The 23,747-nt window shown below is 42.5% G+C and overlaps 1 protein-coding gene across 1 annotated transcript; it reads right to left on the bottom strand.

Moving 5' to 3' along the window:
• Positions 1-329: 329 nt before the first annotated feature.
• Positions 330-21,030, bottom strand: LOC311133486 (dynactin subunit 2-like). The gene is made up of 13 exons (XM_084166973.1): positions 20,830-21,030; positions 19,937-20,005; positions 17,097-17,193; positions 15,190-15,251; positions 14,848-14,946; positions 14,531-14,691; positions 13,840-13,990; positions 13,515-13,619; positions 13,201-13,278; positions 12,928-12,999; positions 12,559-12,661; positions 7,599-7,690; positions 330-3,324 (listed from the first exon to the last, which is right to left on the bottom strand). The coding sequence occupies exons 1-13, from the start codon at positions 20,863-20,865 to the stop codon at positions 3,238-3,240; spliced, it is 1,212 nt and encodes a 403-aa protein (XP_084023099.1). The 5' UTR covers positions 20,866-21,030; the 3' UTR covers positions 330-3,237.
• Positions 21,031-23,747: the final 2,717 nt, after the last annotated feature.

Genomic DNA, 23,747 nt, shown 5'->3' with positions numbered 1-23,747 from the left:
GCCCTACTGTATGAACTCAAGTGAAGCTTTTTATAAGGGTCTATGCTCCCCTCTACTGGCCACGTTACACCATTACAAGCAAGAGATTGCAACTAGACTAGAACTCTCCAGTAAAAAAATTGCCTGTAACCACAGATCTAGGATCAGATTACCCTAGTCTGGCGGGTGCAGTCTGTGCACAGTAGCAATGTACTGTCTTTCTTTACTGAGAAACATCAAGTCTGAGGACTTAAGTGTCGTGACTTTTTCAGGGTACAAGTCATTATTTAAACAATGCAAGTAATAATGAAGTAGAATATGCAGAGTTGCTCTCCCTCTCAAAAAGTGAGTGTAGTTAAATCTGTTTTATTCAGATGATATCCCATCACCACAAACTGGGTCAGATACAATACAGTCCATCGTAGGCAATGACAGTCAACTCAGTAGATTAAAAGTAGTTTGTGGCATTTTAGTCTGTCATAATACAATAGTTACAAGCAACTGAGCATGAAACATTTAGCATATTCAAGCATATTTACAAGTATTCCTTCATGACTTCAGGCCCCCCACACAGTTACTGTAGGTGCTCCTGCTGCTGTTATATCCATGAAGGGAAGTGTGCAAGTGCACATTTAGGAGAAGAGTGGACAATCGGGATGCAACCGATGGCTCATTTTTGTGCAGTTGTAGACATGTCCTTTTTTTAAAATGCTATTTCACCTTCTGTTTTTATGTTCTGAACACTTCTCAAGCCCTCAAACCAGAGCCATATATTTACATATGGCTTTGCTACAAACAGGAAAATAAATTAAATTACTTAGCTGAATGAATGTTGTTGAAAATACCTAAACAATGTGGCTAAAGAGGTTGAATGGTTATGGATACATTTTGAGAATCATTTCAGTCTAAAAGCGATCAAGCTTTGAAGGGAACGTGAATATTAAGTGGCGTGTGTGTATATAGTGGGCGTAATAAGGCTGTGGCTGCAGATCCATCTTTAGAAAAGAAAAGATTGAGCTTCCGGATGCTTCTGGGCATATGATGTTCTGCGCATGTATTCTCTACTTTACGCGTAGAGAACAGGCTACTGTTGGTGCTTGTTAAGTAAAGTTTAGACCAAACCTCAATGTCTGCAAGATCACATAATATTTACAGTAATCTACATAACAGAAGGTTGGAGTCATTAAAACTCATTTTTCAACCACTCCACAAACTTCTTGTTAACAAACTATAGTTTTGGCAAGTCGGTTAGGACATCTACTTTGTGCATGACACAAGTAATTTTTCCAGCAATTGTTTACAGACAGATTATTTCACTTATAATTCACTTTATCACAATTCCAGTGGGTCAGAAGTTTACATACACTAAGTTGACTGTGCCTTTAAACAGCTTGGAAAATTCCAATCAAAAGAAATCAGCCAAGACCTCAGAAAAAAAATTGTACACCTCCACAAGTCTGGTTCATCCTTGGGAGCAATTTCCAAACGCCTGAAGGTACCACGTTCATCTGTACAAACAATAGTATGCAAGTATAAACACCATGGGACCACGCAGCCGTCATACTGCTCAGGAAAGAGACGCGTTGTCTCCTAGAGATGAACGTACTTTGGTGCGAAAAGTGCAAATCAATCCCAGAACAACAGCAAAGGACCTTGTGAAGATGTTGGAGGAAACAGGTACAAAAGTATCTATATCCACAGTAAAACGAGTCCTAAATCGACATAACCTGAAAGGCCACTCAGCAAGGAAGAAGCCACTGCTCCAAAACCTCCATAAAAAAGCCAGACTATGGTTTGCAACTGCACATGGGGACAAAGATCATACTTTTTGGAGAAATGTCCTCTGGTCTGATTAAACAAAAATAGAACAGTTTGGCCATAATGACCATCGTTATGTTTGGAGGAAAAGGGGGGTTGCTTGCAAGCCGAAGAACACCATCCCAACCGTGAAGCACGGGGATGGCAGCATCATGCTGTGGGGGTGCTTTGCTGCAGGAGGGACTGGTGCGCTTCACAAAATAGATGGCATCATGAGGAAGGAAAATTATGTGGATATATTGAAGCAACATCTCAAGACATCAGTCAGGAAGTTAAAGCTTGGTCGCAAATGGGTCTTCCAAATTGACAATGACCCCAAGCATACTTCCAAAGTTGTGGCAAAATGGCTTAAGGACAACAAAGTCAAGGTATTGGAGTGGCCATCACAAAGCCCTGACCTCAATCCTATAGAAAATCTGTGGACAAAACTGAAAAAGTGTGTGCGAGCAAGGAGGCCTACAAACCTGACTCAGTTACACCAGCTCTGTCAGGAGGAATGGGCCAAAATTCACCCAACTTATTGTGGGAAGCTTGTGGAAGGCTACCCGAAACGTTTGACCCAAGTTAAACAATTTAAAGGCAATGCTACCAAATACTAATTGAGTGTATGTACATTTCTGACCCACTGGGAATGTGAATAAAGAAATAAAAGCTGAAATACATAATTCTCTCTACTATTATTCTGACATTTCACATACTTAAAATAAAGTGGTAATCCTAACTGACCTAAAACAGGGAATATTTACTAGGATTAAATGTCAGGAATTGTGAAAAACTGAGTTTAAATGTATTTGGCTAAGGTGTATGTAAACTTCCGACTTCAACTTTTTAAAAGCATAGTAAATCATTACTGTAAGACAAAAACACCACCGCATTTAAGTCACGGACAAAATTCAACAGCATGCGCCACTAGGCAAAATACACAGGTAGACTACAGTTAACACCATCTGATCTAAAATTCATGCACTATACATCATTCAAAACACTAGGCTACTTCGAAACACTGTATAACTCAAGAACACCTGAATGCATATACCTATGAAACTGATCGAGATCAAATGGTTACTATGCAGAAATATGCTGCATGGATGTTTCACCTGTAAAACTTGAAGAATAATCCTTTACTATTGAATGCGGTCCGCCTAGTGTTTCACAGTAATGTTATACTATGCTATTCTATTAGGTTCTGTTATGTAGAATACTGTGATCATTATGTGATCTTGGATGATTGAGCTTTAATCTAACTTTATTAAAAGGAGCACCATTTGCCTGAGTAGCCTGTTCTGTGTGGAGAATATACGCTCTCCAGCAAAAATGGCAGAGGTGGAGGAAGAGAAGAAGACAGACAGGGAGAGAAGTGGGAAAGACTCCAATCTCTCCCTCTCCTACTTCTACATTTTCCAAACTCTACCGACAGACATTTAAAAAAAATAAGCAGATTTATTTGTTGAGCTTCTTCATCCTCTGGTCCAGGGCAGTAAAGTTTTCTTCTACAGACAGGAGATTCTCCTTCATGGTCGTCTGCACCTGATGGGAGGAGAGGGAGCGAAGAGGAGGAGAGAGATGTGTTAATAGTCAAGGCCTGTACAGTAGGGGAGACCGGCAGCAATAGTAACAAGGGGCAATTGTAACACCTTGACTTTCCCCAAACAGAAACACGCTAGAGTGATGAAATTAACTCAGTACATGTCCTTTAAGGTTCTCTCCCTGCTTTCACCCAAATCTCGCTATTTGAATGCTTTATGGGAAACATTTATTGTATTTTTAGGGGTGAAAGTAGTTTTTTTCCACTGGCTGTATTTTTCTTACTGTCCTAAGAGTAAACGTCAACAAATTAAAACTAGCATAATTTAATCACTGTGTTTGCTAAACATTGACATTTGTCACTATTGTCTCTTGCTAGGCATATGGTTGTCATGGCTGTTAGGGTTGGGGGCAATTGTAACGCAGTGTTAAAATGACCCTGAGCCAAGCATCCAAATGAAGAAAAAAAGTGATTTTAACTTTGATTGTACGAATTATCCATGAATTATACAAATACTAATTTGAAATAGTATTTGGGGCCGGCAGTGTCAAAGAAGTTGTAAACAGATATAATCTGGGCACCATCAGACTATTCAAGATGTTTTGAGGAACCGAATGGCCATGCACAAACAGGTGTCACTGGAAATATTGGTTATGTACAGTGCTTTCAGAAAGTATTCACACCCCTGAACTTTACCCACATTTTGTTGTTACAAAGTGAGATTAAAACTGATTTATTTGTAATTTCTTGGTCGACGATCGACACAAAATGTTATGTCAAAGTGGGAGAAAAATTCTAACAAAAACTAAGTATTCAACCCTGAGTCAATACATGTTAGAATCACCTGTGGCAGCGATTACAGCAGTGAGTCTTTCTGGGTAAGTCTCTAGATCTTTGCACACCTGGATTGTACAATACTTGCCCATTATTCTTTAAAACAATTCTTCAAGCTCTGTCAAATTGGATGTTGATCATTGCTAAACAGCCATTTTCAAGTCTTGCCATAGATTTTCAAGCCAATTTAAGTCAAAACTGTAACTAGGCCACTCAAGAACATTCAATGTTGTCTTGGTAAGCATCTCCAGTTTATATTAGGCCTTGTGATTTAGGTAATTTTCCTGCTGAAAGGCGCATTCTCCCAGCGTCTGTTGGAAAGCAGACAAACAAGTTTTCCTCTAGGATTTTGCCTGTGCTTAGCTATACTCTTTTTATTCCCAAAAACTCCCTAGTCCTTGCTGATGACAAGCATATCCATAACATGATGCAGCCACCACCATGCTTGAAAATATGAAGCGTGGTACTTCGGATTTGCCCCAAACATAACGCTTTGTATTATGGACAAAAAGTTTATTTCTTTGCCACATTTTTTGCAGTATTACTTTAGTGCCATATTTCAGAACAGGATGCATGTTTTGGAATTTTTCCATATTTTCACTGTAATTTATATTAGTAAGTATTGTGGAGTAACTACAATGTTGATCCATCCTCAGTTTTTCTCCTATCACAGCCATTAAACTAACTGTTTTAAAATCACCATTGGCCTCATGGTGAAATCCCTGAGCGGTTTCCTTCCTCTCCAGCAGCTGAGTTAGGAAAGGCGCCTGTATCTTTGTAATGACTGGGTGTATTGATACACCATCCAAAGTGTAATTAATACCTCATGAAGCTGGTTGAGAAAATGCCAAGAGTGTGCAAAACTGTCATCAAGGCTAAGGGTGGCTACTTTGGTTACTACATGATTCCATATGTGTTATTACATACTTGTGATGTCTTCACTATTATTGTACATGTAGAAAATAGTAAAAAATTAAGAAAAATCCTGACATGAGTAGGTGTCCAAACTTTTGACTGGTACTGTATATATACAGCACACGATTTACAATGTGTGTGTATTGTAGCATTGTAATGAAGTATTGATGTTTATTGTTTTCTACCCAGGGACTCCAGATGAAAATTAGCTATCTAGCTAAATCTGGTGCAATGGCATGTTGTACATGGTCCCTGACAAATACAGTGCATTCGGAAAGTATTCAGACCCCTTCCCTTTTTCCACATTTTGTGACGTTACAGCCTTATTATAAAATTGATTAAAATAAAAGCGAACAGGTTTTTTGAAACTTTTGCAAATGTATTTTAAATGAAAACAGATCTACCTTAATTACATAAGTATTCAGACCCTTTGCTATGAGACTCGAAATGGAGTTCAGGTGCATCCTGTTTCCATTGATCATCCTTGAGATGTTTCTACAACTTGATTGGAGTCCACCTGTGGTAAATTCAATTGATTGGACATGATTTGGAAAGGCACACACCTGTCTATATAAAAAGGTCCCATAGTTGACAGTGCATGTCAGAGCAAAAACCAAGCCATGAGGTCGAAGGAATTGTCCGTAGAGCTCCGAGACAGCATTGTGCCAAAATGCACCTAAAGGACCCTCAGACCATGAGAAACAAGATTTTCTGGTCTGATGAAACCAAGATTGAACTCTTTGGCCTGAATGCCAAGCATCACGTCTGGAAGAAACCTGGCACCATCCCAAAGAACAGAGAAATCCTTCTCCAGAGCGCTCAGGACCTCAGACTGGGGCGAAGGTTCACCTTCCAACAGGACAACGACCCTAAGCACACAGCCAAGACAACGCAGGAGTGGCTTCGGGACAAGTCTCTGAATGTCATTGAGTGGCCCTGCCAAAACCCTGGAGAGACCTGAAAATAGCTGTGCAGCGACGCATCCAACCTGACAGAGCTTGAGAGGATGTGCAGAGGAGAATGGGAGAAACTCCCCAAATACAGGTGTGCCAAGCTTGTAGCGTCATACCCAAGAAGACTCGAGGCTATAATCGCTGCCAAAGGTGCTTCAACAAAGTACTGAGTAAAGGGTCTGAATACTTATGTAAATGTACCATTTACATTTTTTTTATTATACATTTGCAAAAAAAATTGCTTTGTCATTTAGTTTATTGTGGATTGATGAGGGGGGGAAAACCATGTAATCCATTTCAGAATAAGGCTGTAACGTAACAAAATGTGGAAAAAGTCTGAATACTTTCCGAATGCACTGTAAAATAAATAATAGGTTCCCTTCTTTGCGAACCATTGGGAAACCTCCATGGTGTTTGCAGTTGAAGCTGTGCTTGAAATTCACTGCTCAACTGAGGGACCTTAGAGATAATTGTATGTGTGGGGTACAGATGTGAGGTAGTCATTTAAAAATAATGTTAAACACAATTATTGCACACAGTGTGAGTCCATGCAACTTATTATGTGACTTGTTAAGCACATTTTTACTCCTGAACCTATTTAGGCTTGCCATAACAAAGGGGTTGAATACTTAGACAAGACATTTCAGCTTCTCATTAATTTGTAAAAATGTGTGTAGGCCAGTGACACAAAAGCTCCATTTAATCCATTTTAAATTCAGGCGGTAACACAACAAAATGTGGAAAAGGTCAAGGGGTGTGAAGGCACTGTACATATAAATACTTATATTTCTTGCAAAATCATGACATATGTCTATGATAATTAATGAACATGAATGTTTAAGTTAAGTGAGTTTATTTGTTTTCTTTTTTAACATGTTACATTTTACCCCAACTACTGTTGCAATTGCCCCTGGCACGGGGGAAAATGTAACGTCCAGACTTTTCGGAAAATAAAATCAATATTGTGATCCGACCGTCTTATGTACAGACATATAAATGGTATGAATGATTAGGAGACCGATGTAAGTTTCTTATATCAAAAAATGGCCAAGTGGTATCTAAGACAGAGTAAAACACCAAAAAAGAATACAATTTCCCCTGGTCTCCTACATAGGTAGGATGCTACCTTGGAGTTCTGTCTCAAACGGAAGGTGAAATATATTACCTATCTATAAAATACATCCTCCAGTGCAGAGTGTATTGAATGGACAGGCTGTCTAGCTACACAAGAGTAAGACCTTCATCAAAAAAATACTGAATGCACAGTGTACAGGTGACACTTTGGGGGTTTGTACACGGCCATGTTTGTCCCAGATAGATGAGAACTTTATTACCCTTTCCACACCATCATTTCACATTCTCCTTTCCAGTACAGTTCCAGCAACTATGATGGATGGGTAACCAGGCCAGTGCAGTACAGTACAGCTCAATACAGTGTGAAAGGTACAAGAGCTCAGTAGTGTAAAGGTCACGTCAGTCCCAGCAGCAGTCCTACCAACCTGTTAGAGCAGTGTGAAATGTGTCCTATAGCAGTGTGAAAGCAGTTAGTGATAGTAGTAGGTAGTGTTTCCTACCTGTGAGAGCAGTGTTCCATTGTCCTTCAGAGAGTTGTTGATCATCTGCTGGGTGGTGTCCAGGTGGGTCAGCAGCTGACCAAACTGCATGGCTAGAGAGAGACAGAGTCACTGAGAGACTAAGACTGATGAGTCAGGTCTGAAGAAAAGTAATCTAGATTCTTCAGCTCTTAGCAATTTTCTGCCAATCTCCAACCTTACTTTCTTAAGCAAAAATCTGATGAAATTGGTGTTCAAACAGCAAAAAAAATAAATTTGTGCCACCTATTTTTGAAAAATTCCAATCTGGTTTTCGTGCCCACCACAGCACAGAGAGAGCCTTAGTTAAAGTGGTAAATGATCTTAGAGTCAACACAGATGCCAAACAGCTCTCTGTCCTTGTACTCTTAGATTTAAGTGCTGCATTCGACGCGGTTGACCAGGATGTCCTTCTGGACAGAGGTAGGTTGGCCTCTCCGGTCCAGTTCTAAATTGGTTTAGGACCTACTTAACTGGTCAAGAGTTTGTCACCCTTGGTGAACATAACTCAAGGTTCAATTTTGGATCCAGTATTGTTAAGTTTATATACAGTGAGGGAAAAAAGTATTTGATCCCCTGCTGATTTTGTACGTTTGCCCACTGACAAAGAAATGATCAGTCTATAATTTTAATGGTAGGTTTATTTGAACAGTGAGAGACAGAATAACAACAACAAAATCCAGAAAAACACATGTCAAAAATTGATTTGCATTTTAATGAGGGAAATAAGTATTTGACCCCTTCTCAATCAGAAAGATTTCTGGCTCCCAGGTGTCTTTTATACAGGTAACAAGCTAATCTCACCTTGTTACCTGTATAAAAGACACCTGTCCACAGAAGCAATCAATCAATCAGATTCCAAACTCTCCACCATGGCCAAGACCAAAGAGCTCTCCAAGGATGTCAGGGACAAGATTGTAGACCTACACAAGGCTGAAATGGGCTACAAGACCATCGCCAAGCAGCTTGGTGAGAAGGTGACAACAGGGTGCGATTATTTGAAAATGGAAGAAACACAAAAGAACTGTCAATCTCCCTCGGCCTGGGGCTCCATGCAAGATCTCACCACGTGGAGTTGCAATGATCATGAAAACGGTGAGGAATCAGCCCAGAACTGCACGGGAGGATCTTGTCAATGATCTCAAGGTAGCTGGGACCATAGTCACCAAGAAAACAATTGGTAACACACTACGCCGTGAAGGGCTGAAATCCTGCAGCGCCCGCAAGGTCCCCCTGCTCAAGAAAGCACATATACAGTGGGGCAAAAAAGTATTTAGTCAGCCACTATTTGTGCAAGTTCTCCCACTTAAAAAGATGAGAGAGGCCTGTAATTTTCATCATAGGTACATGTCAACTATGAAAGACAAATTGAGAAAAAAAAATCCAGAAAATAACATTGTAGGATTTTTTATGAATTTATTTGCAAATTATGGTGGAAAATAAGTATTTGGTCACCTACAAAGAAGCAAGATTTCTGGCTCTCACAGACCTGTAACTTCTTCTTTAAGAGGCTCCTCTGTCCTCCACTCGTTACCTGTATTAATGGCATCTGTTTGAACTTGTTATCAGTATAAAAGACACCTGTCCACAACCTCAAACAGTCACACTCCAAACTCCACTATGGCCAAGACCAAAGAGCTGACAAAGGACACCAGAAACAAAATTGTAGACCTGCACCAGGCTGGGAAGACTGAATCTGCAATAGGTAAGCAGCTTGGTTTGAAGAAATCAACTGTGGGAGCAATTATTAGGAAATGGAAGACATACAAGACCACTGATAATCTCCCTCGATCTGGGGCTACACGCAAGATCTCACCCCGTAGGGTCAAAATGATCACAAGAACGATGAGCAAAAATCCCAGAACCACACGGGGGGACCTAGTGAATGACCTGCAGAGAGCTGGGACCAAAGTAACAAAGCCTACCATCAGTAACACACTACGCCGCCAGGGACTCAAATCCTGCAGTGCAAGACTTGTCCGCCTGCTTAAGCCAGTAAATGTCCAGGCCTGTCTGAAGTTTGCTAGAGTGCATTTGGATGATCCAGAAGAGGATTGGGAGAATGTCATATGGTCAGATGAAACCAAAATATAACTTTTTGGTAAAAACTCAACTCGTCGTGTTTGGAGGACAAAGAATGCTGAGTTGCATCCAAAGAACACCATACCTACTGTGAAGTATGGGGGTGGAAACATCATGCTTTGGGGCTGTTTTTCTGCAAAGGGACCAGGACGACTGATCCGTGTAAAGGAACGAATGAATGGGGCCATGTATCGTGAGATTTTGAGTGAAAACCTCCTTCCATCAGCAAGGGCATTGAAGATGAAACGTGGCTGGGTCTTTCAGCATGACAATGATCCCAAACACACCGCCCGGGCAATGAAGGAGTGGCTTCGTAAGAAGCATTTCAAGGTCCTGGAGTGGCCTAGCCAGTCTCCTGATCTCAACCCCATAGAAAATCTTTGGAGGGAGTTGAAAGTCTGTGTTGCCCAGCGACAGCCCCAAAACATCACTGCTCTAGAGGAGATCTGCATGGAGGAATGGGCCAAAATACCAGCAACAGTGTGTGAAAACCTTGTGAAGACTTACAGAAAACGTTTGACCTGTGTCATTGCCAACAAAGGGTATATAACAAAGTATTGAGAAACTTTTGTTATTGACCAAATACTTATTTTCCACCATAATTTGCAAATAAATTCATTAAAAATCCTACAATGTGATTTTCTGGATTTTTTTTTCTCATTTTGTCTGTCATAGTTGACATGTACCTATGATGAAAATTACAGGCCTCTCTCATCTTTTTAAGTGGGAGAACTTACACAATTGGTGGCTGACTAAATACTTTTTTTCCCCACTGTACATGCCTGTCTGAAGTTTGCCAATGAACATCTGAATGATTCAGAGGAGAACTGGGTGAAAGTGTTGTGGTCAGATGAGACCAAAATGGAGCTCTTTGGCATCAACTCAACTAGTCGTGTTTGGAGGAGGAGGAATGCATTCTATGACTCCAAGAACACCATCCCCACCGTCAAACATGGAGGTGGAAACATTATGCTTTGGGGGTGTTTTTCTGCTAAGGGGACAGGACAACTTCACCGCATCAAAGGGACGATGGACGGGGCCATGTACCATCAAATCTTGGGTGAGAACCTCCTTCCCTCAGCCAGGGCATTGAAAATGGGTCGTGGATGGGTATTCCAGCATGACAATGACCCCAAAACACGCGGCCAAGGCAACAAAGGAGTGGCTCAAGAAGAAGCACATTAAGGTCCTGGAGTGGCCTAGCCAGTCTCCAGACCTTAATCCCATAGAAAATCTGTGGAGGGAGCTGAAGGTTCGAGTTGCCAAACGTCAGGCTCGAAACCTTAATGACTTGGAGAAGATCTGCAAAGAGGAGTGGGACAAAATCCCTCCTGAGATGTGTGCAAACCTGGTGGCCAACTACAAGAAACATCTGACCTCTGTGATTGCCAACAAGGGTTTTGCCACCAAGTACTAAGTCATGTTTTGCAGATGGGTCAAATACTTATTTCCCTCATTAAAATGAAAATCAATTCATAACATTTTTGACATGCGTTTTTCTGGATATTTTTTTGTTGTCTCTCACTGTTCAAATAAACCTACCATTAAAATTATAGACTGATCATTTCTTTGTCAGTGGGCAAACGTACAAAATCAGCAGGGGATCAAATACTTTTTTCCCCTCACTGTAGATTAGCCCTTGGTAAGCATTATCAGAAATCACATGATTGATTTTCACTGCTCCGCAGACAATACACAACTTTACATTTCTGTGTCACGAGGATTTTAGCTCCATGGAAATATTAGACTGTATTAAATATTTAAATACTTGGATGGGTCACAACTTCCTCCAGCTAAATCAAGACGAGACCGAGGTACTTATTGCTGGAGCGAAAGCTCAAAGAGAATAGCCACATATTTTAATACACGGGCAATAAAGATAAAACACAAGGTAAAAAACCTAGGTGTTATTTTAGATCCTGAACTAAATTTCGAATCACATTAGGAATGTGACCAAAATAGCTTTTTGCCACCTGAGGAACATTGCCATGGTGCAGCCATTTCTCTCGCAGGCTGATACAGAGAGACTCATCTATGCTTTTATTACAAGCAGGCTTGACTACTGTAATGCTCTCCTGTCTGGTCTACCCAAGAAAACAATTGGCCAACTGCAAAACTTAAAGAATGCTACAACACAGGTACTGACCAAGACCAGACTGAGAGCACACATTACACCGGTTTTAAGGTCTCTGCACTGGCTGCCTGTGAGTTTAAGAATTAATTTTAATATTCTATTGGTTTTTAAATCAATCCACCCCAATACATGTCAGACATACTTTTAAGTTATGTACCCAGTAGGTCCTTCAGGTCCTCTGGCACTGGCCTTTTAATTATCCCAAAGCCTAGAATCAAGACGCATGGAGAGACAGCCTTTGGTTATGGCCCCAGCCTCTGGAATAGCCTGCCAGGGAACCTGAGGGGGGCCGAAACTGTGGACAGTTAAAAGAGATCTTAAAAAACATTTTTAGCTTTGCTTTTCCTCAGGGTGCTTTTTAGTTGTTCAGTTTGTGTCATTCTTTTGTTTTTTATCTAATGTTTGTTGTGTAGTAAAGATATTCGTTTTTTCCTGTAAAAGCACATTGCGTTGCATTCCATGTCTGAAATGTGCTGTATAAATAAAGTTAGATTTTATTATATTTGTTGCTTGTTTCAGCAAGGAGCAACAAAGTTTCATCACGTTGTTAAGAGCATGTTATCGCAGAAACGGACTCAACCGCACAAATGTCCGGCTTCCTGTCTTCAGTCAGCTGTTTGTCCTGTCCCCCCCCCCCCGTTGTTTTTTAACGGTTATTTTATTTTCATGACAGTCCTTATCCATAACCGCCGGTTACACGGTAATTGTGCCAGCCCTAGTTATTACCTTGTTCATGCAACCCTTTGACAGCCATGAGCCTCTGCACCACCTGAGGCAGAGAGGTTGCCATGGCGTCCCACTTCTGCACCACGTCATACAGCCGAGACACCTGACAGACAACATAAGTTATTGGAACAAGTTGCAGACCAAATAATGATAAGGTTGGGGGTGAACAATATTGGCTGACAGCAGAATGAGTTGCTGCAAAATGCAGTCAGAATAATTATATGGTTGGTAATGGATTGTCAGGGTTTGATCTATAGGGGATAGTTTGGGCCAAGAGTTTTTCCTGGTCAAGCCACAATTACTTTAAACATTGTGTGAAATAGTACTAAGATGCTGTATAAAGTTCACATTTTAAAGGTAGTTACTGACCTTGTTCTGTGTGTCATCATCTTCGATGGCTGCCTTGTGCTTTGCAATCTCATTCATCTTCCCAAGGACACTCTATACAAACACAACACAAAAACATCACATGTACATAAAAGTGTAGTATTGCAGTACGATAAAAAATGGTGTTGGTTGTCAAGGTCCCTCCGAGCCTTCTGACAACTAGAAGCGGGAAGACACACAGTGTGGAGTAGGCTGAAGCTGCCCCAGGCACTGATCAGTTTTGCATTTGCCTCTGCAACGGTAAAGGTGTGTTACCTGCAGTCTGGCCTCTACCTGGTCCAGAGTGGCTGAGTCCAGAGCACTGACCCTCGCCTGCAGCAGCTCCATGGTGTCCTGGGGGGAGAAGAAAAAGAAAGAGATGGAAAGAGAGAGAGATGGAGGGGGGGGGGGGGTGAGAGGGAGAGACCTCGGTCACAGGGATTGATGGGCTTCCAATCATGACGGTGAAGTGAAGTTGTTGCTATGTAGGTTGAATTTGATAATTTGGAGTAATTCTGCCTCAGTAATTAACAGTGATTGATGATAAGGGTTGAGTTCAGTCCTGAAAGAAGAGTTCAGAAGAGACTCACCATGAGACTGCCTCCCTGCACCCCAGCACTCAGAGGACCCTGTTTGTCTGATCCAGAGCCCACAGCCGTCTCCAGCTCTGCAAGCCGCTTCTCCAGCTCTGCCATCTACACAAAGGAGACATGGAGAATTAACTAATAAATGATGTAACAAAGACAAATAATTTAGTCAACAGACCTCACACACCTAACGTTACATCACCAACCCATCTTGCACAACAACAGACACAAAAGCCAACACTCATTGAGCTCTCTTCACTCACATGGGCACGCACCGCAACTGGTGGCCATTTGGCACACACCCACCCATGGCCCCGGGGCCCCTTACTTTGGCAGCGTCGGTGAACTTCTCCTGCTCTGGCCGGCTGTGCAGCTCATAGAGCACCACACCATCAGGACCTTTAGCTGTTGCTGGGGCCTTCCCCTCCCCTGTACTCCCCCTACTGCTCCTCGCTGCCTCCAGCTGGGTTAGCAGACGCCTGGGGGAGAGGAGAGGAGGAGGGGGGATAGAGAGGGAAAATGGGAGAGGGAGGGGTGGAGAGAAAGAAATAGAGAGAAAAGGGTGGAGAAGGGAGAGGAGGAGGAGGAGAGAGGGAGGGTAAGGAAGGGAATAACATAGGGGGATAAGAACCAGGGAAAATACGATAAGTCTTTTACATTTCAGTAATTTAGCAGATGCTCTTATCCAGAGTGACTTACAGGAGCAATTAGGGTTTAAGTGCCTTGTTCAAGGGCACATTAAATGTTTCACCTAGTCAACTCAGGGATTCAGCGTCCTTTCGGTTACTGGCCCAACGCTCTTAATCGCTAAGCTACCTGCCGCCTTTTAAGTCTTTAATAAGAGCAGCGACTGCTAAGACTGCGTAATATTGTCTCCCTTTCTGACAACTATGTAACATGACATGACTAAATTGCATTTGCTACCATTTTTAATCCCTTCCTCCTTCCCTCTCCTCACTTGGCGAGCACTAATGGGACCCAGAAGGGAGTCCCTTCCCCTCCCTCCCTCCCTCCCTTACTTGGCCAGTGCTCCGTCTGGGTCAGCTAGGTTGATATGTGCCTGTGGTCCCAGCAGAGAGTCCAGGTGGGCAGAGACCAGCTGCTGTTTGAGCTGGGCAGCTTGCTGGGCTAGGACTACTGGGGTCAGACGCTCCTCCGCACTGCTATCCTTCGTGGTCGCCTGGGGGGGGGGGGGGGGGGGGTATGTCTAGGTTAAAGGTGTTAACAGTACATAAAGGATGATTTCAGGGATTCCTGATTTTCCTGTCTGACCTGGATAGTCTAGGCCTAGGGGGTAGAAGCAAACAGGTTGTTTGGGACTGTGTCTGGGCCCTACCTGGATAGTTTCCACCTCCTGACTGAGCTCCTGGATCTCATTGACCAGCCGCTGGTACTTCTGCTGGGGAGTTTCCTTCAACCCACAGCCCTCTGCCAACTAGACAGGGAGAAAAGAGGAATTAAGTGAGAGAAGAGAGGAGAGAGCGAGAGAGAGAGAGAGGACAACCAGTTAACACAGACAACAGAGTGAAGCACTTGAACAGACAGCAAATAACACACACGATTAAAACAGAAAAACGTCTTGCCATTGATTTCACAGAAATTCAAATTTGATATATATATTTATATAACTAAGATTATCAATATGAAATTCAATAATGTAGGCCCAGAGTTTACTCACAATCTCATATTCTCCCGACTCATAGCCCACTCTTTTGTTCTTACTGATACGGTCTGAGAAGTCTGGAAGATACATTTATTACAGGAGAGACAAGAATATTAGGTGATTTGTGACCAATTCATGAAATGCCTCATGTCTAGGGCCAGGAGTTTTCCCTGACCATGTTACTAGAGCTAGGAGTTTCTGATCATGTGACTGAGGTCAACTGCTCTGCATATAGACTATATAATATGATACAATATGCAGGAAAAGTTATTCCAGGTCAGGTCGTGTGGTAAGGGGAAAACTCCTGCCCTTCCAGTGCATTCGGAAAGTATTCAGACTCCTCGACTTTCCACATTTTGTTACGTTACAGCCTTATTCTAAAATGGATCAAATAAAAATCCTCAATCTACACACAATACCCCATAATGACAACGCAAAAATGTTTGTAAATACATTAAAAAACTAAACTAAAATATCACATATACATAAGTATTCAGACCCTATACTCAGTACTTTGTTGAAGCACCTTTGGCAGCGATTAAAACCTCGAGCCTTCTTGGGTATATGCTACAAGCTTGGCACACCTGTATTTGGGGAGTTTCTCCCATTCTTCTTTGCAGATCCTCTCAGGCTCTGTCAGCTTGGATGGGGAGCGTCGCTGCACAGCTATTTTCAGGTCTCTCCAGAGATGTTCGATCGGGTTCAAGTTCGGGATCTGGCTGGGCCACTCATGGACATTCAGAGACTTGTCCCGAAGCCACTTACTCCTGCGTTGTCTTGGCTGTGTGCTTAGGGTCGTTGTCCTTTTGGAAGGTGAATCGTCGCCCCAGTCTGAGGTCCTGAGCAGGTTTTCATCAAGGATCTCTCTGTACTTTGCTCCGTTCATCTTTCCCTCGAGCCTGACTAGTCTCCCTGTCCCTGCCGCTGAAAAACATCACCACAGCATGATGCTGCCACCACCATGCTTCACCGTAGGGATGGTGCCAGGTTTCCTCCAGATGCGACGCTTGGAATTCAGGCCAAAGAGTTCAATCTTGGATTCATCAGACCAAAGACTCTTGTTTCTCATGGTCAGAGTCCTTTAGGTGCCTTTTGGCAAACTCCAAGCAGGCTGTCATGTGCCTTTTACTGAGGAGTGGCTTCCGTCTGGCCACTCTACCATAAAGGCCTGATTGGTGGAGTGCTGCAGAGATGGTTGTCCTTCTGGAAGGTTCTCCCATCTCCACAGAGGAACTCTGGAGCTCTGTCAGTGACCACCGGGTTCTTGGTCACCTCCCTGACCAAGGCCCTTCTCCCCCGATTTTTCAGTTTGGCCGGGCGGCCAGCTCTAGGAAGAGTCTTGGTGGTTCCAAACTTCTTCCATTTAAGAATGATGGAAGCCACTGTGTTCTTGGGGACCTTCAATGCTGCAGAAATGTTTTGGTACCCTCCCCAGATCCGTCCCTCGACACAATCCTGCCTCTGAACTCTACAGACAATTCCTTCGACCTCATGGCTTGGTTTTTGCACTGTCAACTGTGGGACCTTACATAGACATGTGTGCGCCTTTCCAAATCATGTCCAATCAATTGAATGTATCACAGGTGGACTCCAATCAAGTTGTAGAAACATCAAGGATGATCAATGGAAACAGGATGCACCTGAGCTCAATTTCGAGTCTCATAGCAAAGGATCTGAATACTTATGTAAATAAGGTATGTTTTCTATTTTCTATACATTTGGAAAAAATCGAAAAACCTGTTTCGCTTTGTCATTATGGGGTATTGTGTGTAGATTGATAAGGGGGAAAAAAAACAATTTAATGAATTTTAGGATATGGCTGTAACTTAACAAAATGTGGAAAAATTCAAGGGGTCTGAATACTTTCCGAATGCACTGTATATCATGCCTGGACATCCAGCTGTTGGCTGTAGTAGACTGACCGAGTCCTTTAGTACTGACGCGTTTGTCCTTGAACTTGTCGTAGGCTGCATTAGGGTTGACCACGATCCTTTCCACACTGTCACTGCACAGCTCTTCCTGTTATGGAGGGAGGCACCCAGAGAGAACGTCATGTCAGATATACCACAGGAATACACAGGACACAGGCTGCATCTCACCTCTCTTTGTACTATTGAGATGCTGCCATATTCTTCCCTTTCCCTTCTCCAATCCACTCAGAGATTGACCTTACCAGCCAAGTCGCAAATGTACACATGGTTTGGGAATGAGAGGTCTGCGAGTGGATCTAGGGCAAAATTATTCCAAAAGGGTTGATTCCCATTTGATTGATAGGATTGATGGGGATTTCTGCTGTTAGTGTTCTCTTCATGGGCCATCTGTCACACTGGCTCTTTAAATATGATCTGGAAACTAGTCCCTTGTATCTGTACAACCAGAACCATTAGATGTGTACAGCCAGCCTCAGACAATTTTTTATTTTACAGGGCCCATGCACCAGATTCTAGCTACGAAGCTAATTGTCATCTGTAGTCTATAATTGTCAATAAATTCAACCAGTCACAGAGATACAGCTCAATGAGAGTTTATCCACACAGTTTGACAGAGGACCCACGTGAGATGCCAATCTATGACAGCTCCAACTCACAAACCCATGACAGCTCACACACACACACACACCTCTCATTAACACCAAAACACACACATTATGACATGTATCTGTATTCAGTTGGGGAAACCAGTCTATTCTCCAGGAAGGAAAACCAAGATGGTTGACTTACGATTTGATCAAGAAAGAGAAACAATTTAGAGTCCTCAACACAAAGTAATGAAGGTTTGCCGTGTATTGTTTCAACAATCAATAATCTTTAAACAAGCTCTTTATTGACCAATGAAACCGAACAACACTAATTATGTAAGAGGGTGTGAACAGAATGTGGATGGAAAGTTAACAATGACTCTGGGGTATCCAAGAACCAGGAACCAACGTCTGCTCTACATGAAAATTAACCGCTTGCACAGCTGACTGATGGAAGCTATGGGGCCTAAAAACTTAGGCAAATGGTAGGCGGGAGTGAAGAATACATTAGAATGAGACCCGCAGCACATCATATGGTATAGTTTGGTTTTAGTTTCAGCCTTTAGCCTATTTGGTATTCAGAGTTTCTCCTGTGGCTTTGGTCTTTCATCTCTGCATGACTTCTATGAGATCAGCTATTGCCTGTTAATAAATCAATTCGTGACATGTATCTACTCATTGGAAGAATCAGACTCCTATCATTAGTTGTTCCGGGAACCTACGACTAATAAAACTTGAAGAGCATCATTCTAGAGCCTCAGGCAACTGTGCACTAGGTTGAGTATTGAGGAACTGAATATGAAGTGATCAATGTGTCTATAGTCCAAATGATCAGCTCACATGAATCAAAGAGGCTCATGGGATTAATCACCACTAATACAGACAGTAAAGACAGACTGACACAGTACAGACACATGCAACACAGACAAACAAGTAGATGTTAGGAGGAAGGAGGGGTGAGTCAGTCATTGAGGATCTTACCAGCTCCTTGGGTTCCCAAAGAGAGTTAGAGAAAGAGGAAGAGCACAGGGAGAAACAAAAGAGGGGAAGGAGGAAAGAGAGAGAGAGAAAAACACAGATTAATGTGGTTATCACATGCCATGCACAACAGCAGCAGCCAGCCATCACTGCCAGGGGAGATAAAGAGAACAGTGTTCTGAGCCAGGCTGACCGTCTGCTCAACATGGCGTCGCGGTTCTCTCTCTCTCAGCCCCACACGGCCTATGCCTTGGTTATTGTGATACATCAGCAGCATTGGTTATAGGCTGTTGACATCAGAGATCATACTGTACACACACAGGGGCAGAAGATGAATGTTATATGCTGTATGTGTGACTGTGAATATAAATATCTGATATCCTGTGTGTGTTTAGGCAACATATGCCCTGAGCCTCTCACTATTCACTCAAGCCTCTAATCCTGTACTTGGTATTGTTAGCATCATGTAGTCAGTGGAAGGAGGGGATTGGCAGAGGGAAAAGCCATTTCTGAGCCTCTAAGTCAAAGATGAGATGGTTAGAAAGAAAATGGGTTTAGAGCCATAGGATGAGGTAAATAAACTCAACCGAGTGAGACACCCATCCATTAAGAAACTGCGCGAGTGTGATGAAATCCTGATGGTCACAGATATTAAAAGTAGGCTAGTGCAAATCTGCAATTTACATTCTGAATGGTTTAGAGTGTGTTGCAGTATTAAACCTAGTGTTTGATTAGCAACGTAGTTAGTAACGATATTTAGTTAGTAAGCTTCTGTTAACATGTATACTGTTAGGAATGGGGAAAGGGATGTTAAAACACAAATACAGTAGCAGGTCAGCACACACAATAACAGACAGACATCTTAGATTCAATTTCCTCTGACGTGCTACAATTCTATGTCAAGGTGAAAACTGAGGATTATTAGGCCTACTAAATGTCTTGCATGAATCCTAATCAATAAAAAACACCATTCCCTACAAAAGTGATAAACCATTTGGCCAAGTGCACGTCAAAAATAAATCGTTATAACAGAATTACGTATGTTCTAAAGCAGACTTGATCCATGAGCCAGCATGAGGATACAGAGATGCTAATCAATCAAACAACCAACCAACCACTCTGCATCATGCAGTGGTTATCTTAGAGGAAGTCATGCTGCTAAGCCACATCAGCAACAGATGATTCCAAAACTGTGTTTGGGGGTCGAAACCCTCCCGTTCCCTCTCCACAATCCCTTCTTTCCTCTCTCCTCCAACTTTCACTCACCGACTCAAACTGTGCCTGGTCATCTTCTGGCAGGTCGCTGGTCTCATATACATCTGGCTCGTTGGACGCCTATGAAGACAAAATCATTCAAATCAATCAATATTCTATAACGCAATTAATTTTACATTGACATAGCTAGCTACTTGTGTTCTGATTAAGTGATAATGCCCAAGAAGCCGTTGTTTGGAGGATATTGGCATGGGTGTTGTTAGTCCCGAGATGAAGTCGAGTTGCCATTTAAATTTCCTTGTTGTGATAGCATAAATTGTGACAAAACACCTCCCTGACCAAGGCCCTTCTCCCCTGATTGCTCAGTTTGGCCGGGCGGCCAGCTCTAGAAAGAGTCTTGGTGGTTCAAAACTCCTTCCATTTCAGAATGATGGAGGCCACTGTGTTCTTAGGGACCGTCAATGCTGCAGGCAATTTTTGGTACCCTTCCCCAGATCTGTGCCTCGACACAAGCCGGGGCGTTGACCCATTCAATCACACAACTGGATTAACTAGCTGCTGCATTTGTTAGCCTAACTAATAGCTAGTTAGCCGTCCAAAGACCACGTTTAGAAATGTTATGAGTTGTAAGACATGTCTGTTATTTAACGGTCAATTTCAATGCATAGAAGAAGCAGTTAACCAGGGAGGGGTCTAACACTGGCTAGCTAGCGTTAGTTTAGGTTGCTAGCTAGTACACTTACGTTATCATATCAGGCTTACGTGTCAAACCAACAATGATAGCTAGCAAACGTTTGGATAACTAGTTAGTTAACTAGTTGTCGGGACTCTGTGGTTTTGTTTAGAGCTTAGCTTTACTAGCATTCATCAAACATCTCATAAACACTAGCGCTAACTACTCACAACGCGACGCTGACTAGCAAGCAAGCTAACAAGCCACTTACGATTCCAGGCAAGTTGGCGTATTTGGGGTCAGCCATTTTTGAGGATGCAAGGTGAGGCCGGTGGTGAATGAGTAGATAAAACCGAAAATATGCCAACGGTCTTTGAAATAACGATGGACACGTTATTAGTCCGTTAGCTAGCTCTAACAAGCAGCAAACGAATCTTCTTCTATGGTATTATGGCTGCCCACAAACGTTACAGTTCCATGCCGCCCCCCACTGTACGGGGTAGTATCCGTCTCATTTTCCAACGTTGCTATGGGCACATACAAACAACGAAATTAAGGGATTGGACTTTCTTTTCTTTTTTTCCGTCTTCTTCTTCTTCTTCTGTGGATTATATATGCGGTTAGCAACCAACTTTAAGGTAAATTACTGCCACCAACTGGACTGGAGTGTGGACCAAAGTCAGTGAATGTCTAAATCTTACCCATTAATCTTGTCTCCCTAAGGAAACGAAATACATAATTAAATACTACCTCCCCTGAAGATTTCCCCAGCAGCTCACTTAATCCTGGCTCTTCAACCCCATTACTCCTCAAATCTAATAACAATCGCTCCCTTTCTCTCACATATTTCTGGCACTGAAATAGAACATGTTCCACTGTCTCCATCTCCTCCTGACAATGATCACACCTCCCAGTCGGATGTTTCCCCACCACTTTCAATGTACTATTTAGCCTTGTGTGTCCCAGTCTCAGCCTTGTCACTACACTTTCCTCCCTTCTCTCTCAGCCTGAGGACCTCCCTGCCCCCACCTTTTCCTGGATCTTATACAGGTGTCTTCCCTTACACTCCCTGTTCCACAACTCTTGCCACTTATTTCTAACCACCATTCTTATTAATCCCTTGGCTTCTGCTTTACTGATTGACAATTCCTTCTCAACATTAGGATGTTTAAGAGCCTGCTTGGCAGTAATATCCACTTCCTCATTCCCATCTACTCCCACATGAGCTGGTGCCCAGAGGAACGTCACAAATACCCCCATCTGTTTCACTCTATTCAAACACTGCAAAACCTCATACAATACATCCTGTCTGCTCTGAGACACACATGAATTTAAGCTCATCAGTACTGCACAGGAGTCAGAGCAGATGACTACCCTGTCTGGCCACACCTCCTCCACCCACTCTGCAGCCAATAGTATGGTCAACGACTTCATTGTGTAAACAGATAAATGATCTGTTGCTCTTTTCGTCACTGCCACCTAAATCTCAGGAACACTAAAAGCTGCTCATGTCCTCCCTGTTTTAGGGTCCTTAGATCCATATGTGAATATATTCAAGAAAGCATAGTATTGTGTTCTTAAATGTTCACTTACAATTGAATCTACTCCTTCCTCAACATATCGTACCCTCTCAAGCAACCCTAGATATATCACTGGTTGAGGGAGAAACCAAGGTGGGATAGCAGGAAGAACAACAGAGGGGCTAAACTCCCTCCCAAATAACCCCATCTCTCTCGCCATGCAATTGCCTATCCACCCAAAGCTTGTATTCAGATTTTTTTCATGTTCCCAGCACTCTAGGAGCACCTTTTTTGTAGGACGTGTAACCTTATTTCCTTGTAGATTTACCCAATATGTCATGGCTAGCTGTTGTCTTCTTAACTTTAACAGCATCTCTCCCAACTCGCTGCCACCGGGGAGGTCCTGAGTGCTCCACAACATATTCTTAGGGCTTGGACCTGGATAACACCTAGCTTTTTTAAAGATGTCTGAGCTGCTGATCCATATGCTATACTTCCATAATCCATTGATGACCTTAACAGCGCTATATATATATAATTTTCAACACCATTCTATCTTCCCCACACTCCATTCCTGACAAGCAACACATCACATTCAATCTTTTCTTTCCTTTGACAACTACTCTGTTAATATGCTCCACCCATGTCATTTGAGTGTCAAATCAGACCCCCAGGAACCTAATCCCTCCCACCCTCTCAGATTCCTTCCATACAACTTCAAGTATATTTCCTCCCCAACCTTCCTTCTAGAAAAAAACACAGTATGTGTTTTCTTAACTGAAAACTTGAAGCCCCACCTGAAGGACCACTGCTCTACTTCACTAATCACTTATTGAACTCTTCTGGCTGTATGGGTAATATTTCTCCCTCTCTTCCACAACGCTCCATCATCCGCAAACAATGACCTTCCAATATCAGGCCTTCCGTATGACTGACTCAAGGCACAGTACAGGATCCATCGTTCCCCTGCCTTTCCTGAACCCACTTTGATGTGGTGACATTAGTCCTCTACTCTCCAGAAAGTAAGTCAGCCTTTCCGTTATCATCCTTTCCATTAGTTTACATACGTGAGATGTCAACGCTATCAGCCTATAGCTTGAAGGACTAGTAGGGTCTTTCCCTGGTTTCCTTATTGGCACCACTACCGCCTGCTTCCAACTTCCAGGCAGTTTCCCTTCTTGCCACACCTTATTGTAAAGGCCCAATTTATTAATTTTTTACCTTTATTTTACCAGGTAAGCCAGTTGAGAACAAGTTCTCATTTACAACTGCGACCTGGCCAAGATAAAGCAAAGCAGTGCGATAAAAACAACAACACAGAGTTACATATGGGGTAAACAAAACATAAAGTCAAAAATACAAAGAGAAAATATATATACAGTGTGTGCGAATGTAGTAAGTTATGGAGGTAAGGCAATAAATAGGCCATAGTGCAAAATCGTTACAATTTCGTATTAACACTGGAATGATAGATGTGCAAAAGATGATGTGCAAATAGAGATACTGGGGTGCAAATTAGCAAAATAAATAACAATATGGGGATGAGGTAGTTGGGTGGGCTAATTTCAGGAAGGCTGTGTACAGGTGCAGTGATCGGTAAGCTGCTCTGACAACTGACGCTTAAAGTTAGTGAGGGAGATAAGAGTCTCCAGCTTCAGAGATTTTTGCA

The sequence above is a fragment of the Coregonus lavaretus genome, assembly GCF_964263955.1.
Source record: "Coregonus lavaretus genome assembly, chromosome: 8".
NCBI classification, from domain to species: Eukaryota; Metazoa; Chordata; class Actinopteri; order Salmoniformes; family Salmonidae; genus Coregonus; species Coregonus lavaretus.
The sequence above is the reverse complement of the archived record's forward strand: the minus strand, read 5'-3'. Positions and strand labels throughout refer to the sequence as shown.

Coding starts and splice junctions, on each gene's coding strand:
- LOC311133486 (XM_084166973.1), bottom strand. CDS start 20,865: ATGGCTGACCCCAAATACGCCAACTTGCCTGGAATC. Junction 14,947..15,189: donor AGTCGGGAGAATATGAGATT/GTGAGTAAACTC, acceptor CTCCCTGTCTAG/TTGGCAGAGGGCTGTGGGTT. Junction 13,620..13,839: donor AGTTCACCGACGCTGCCAAA/GTAAGGGGCCCC, acceptor TCCTTTGTGTAG/ATGGCAGAGCTGGAGAAGCG.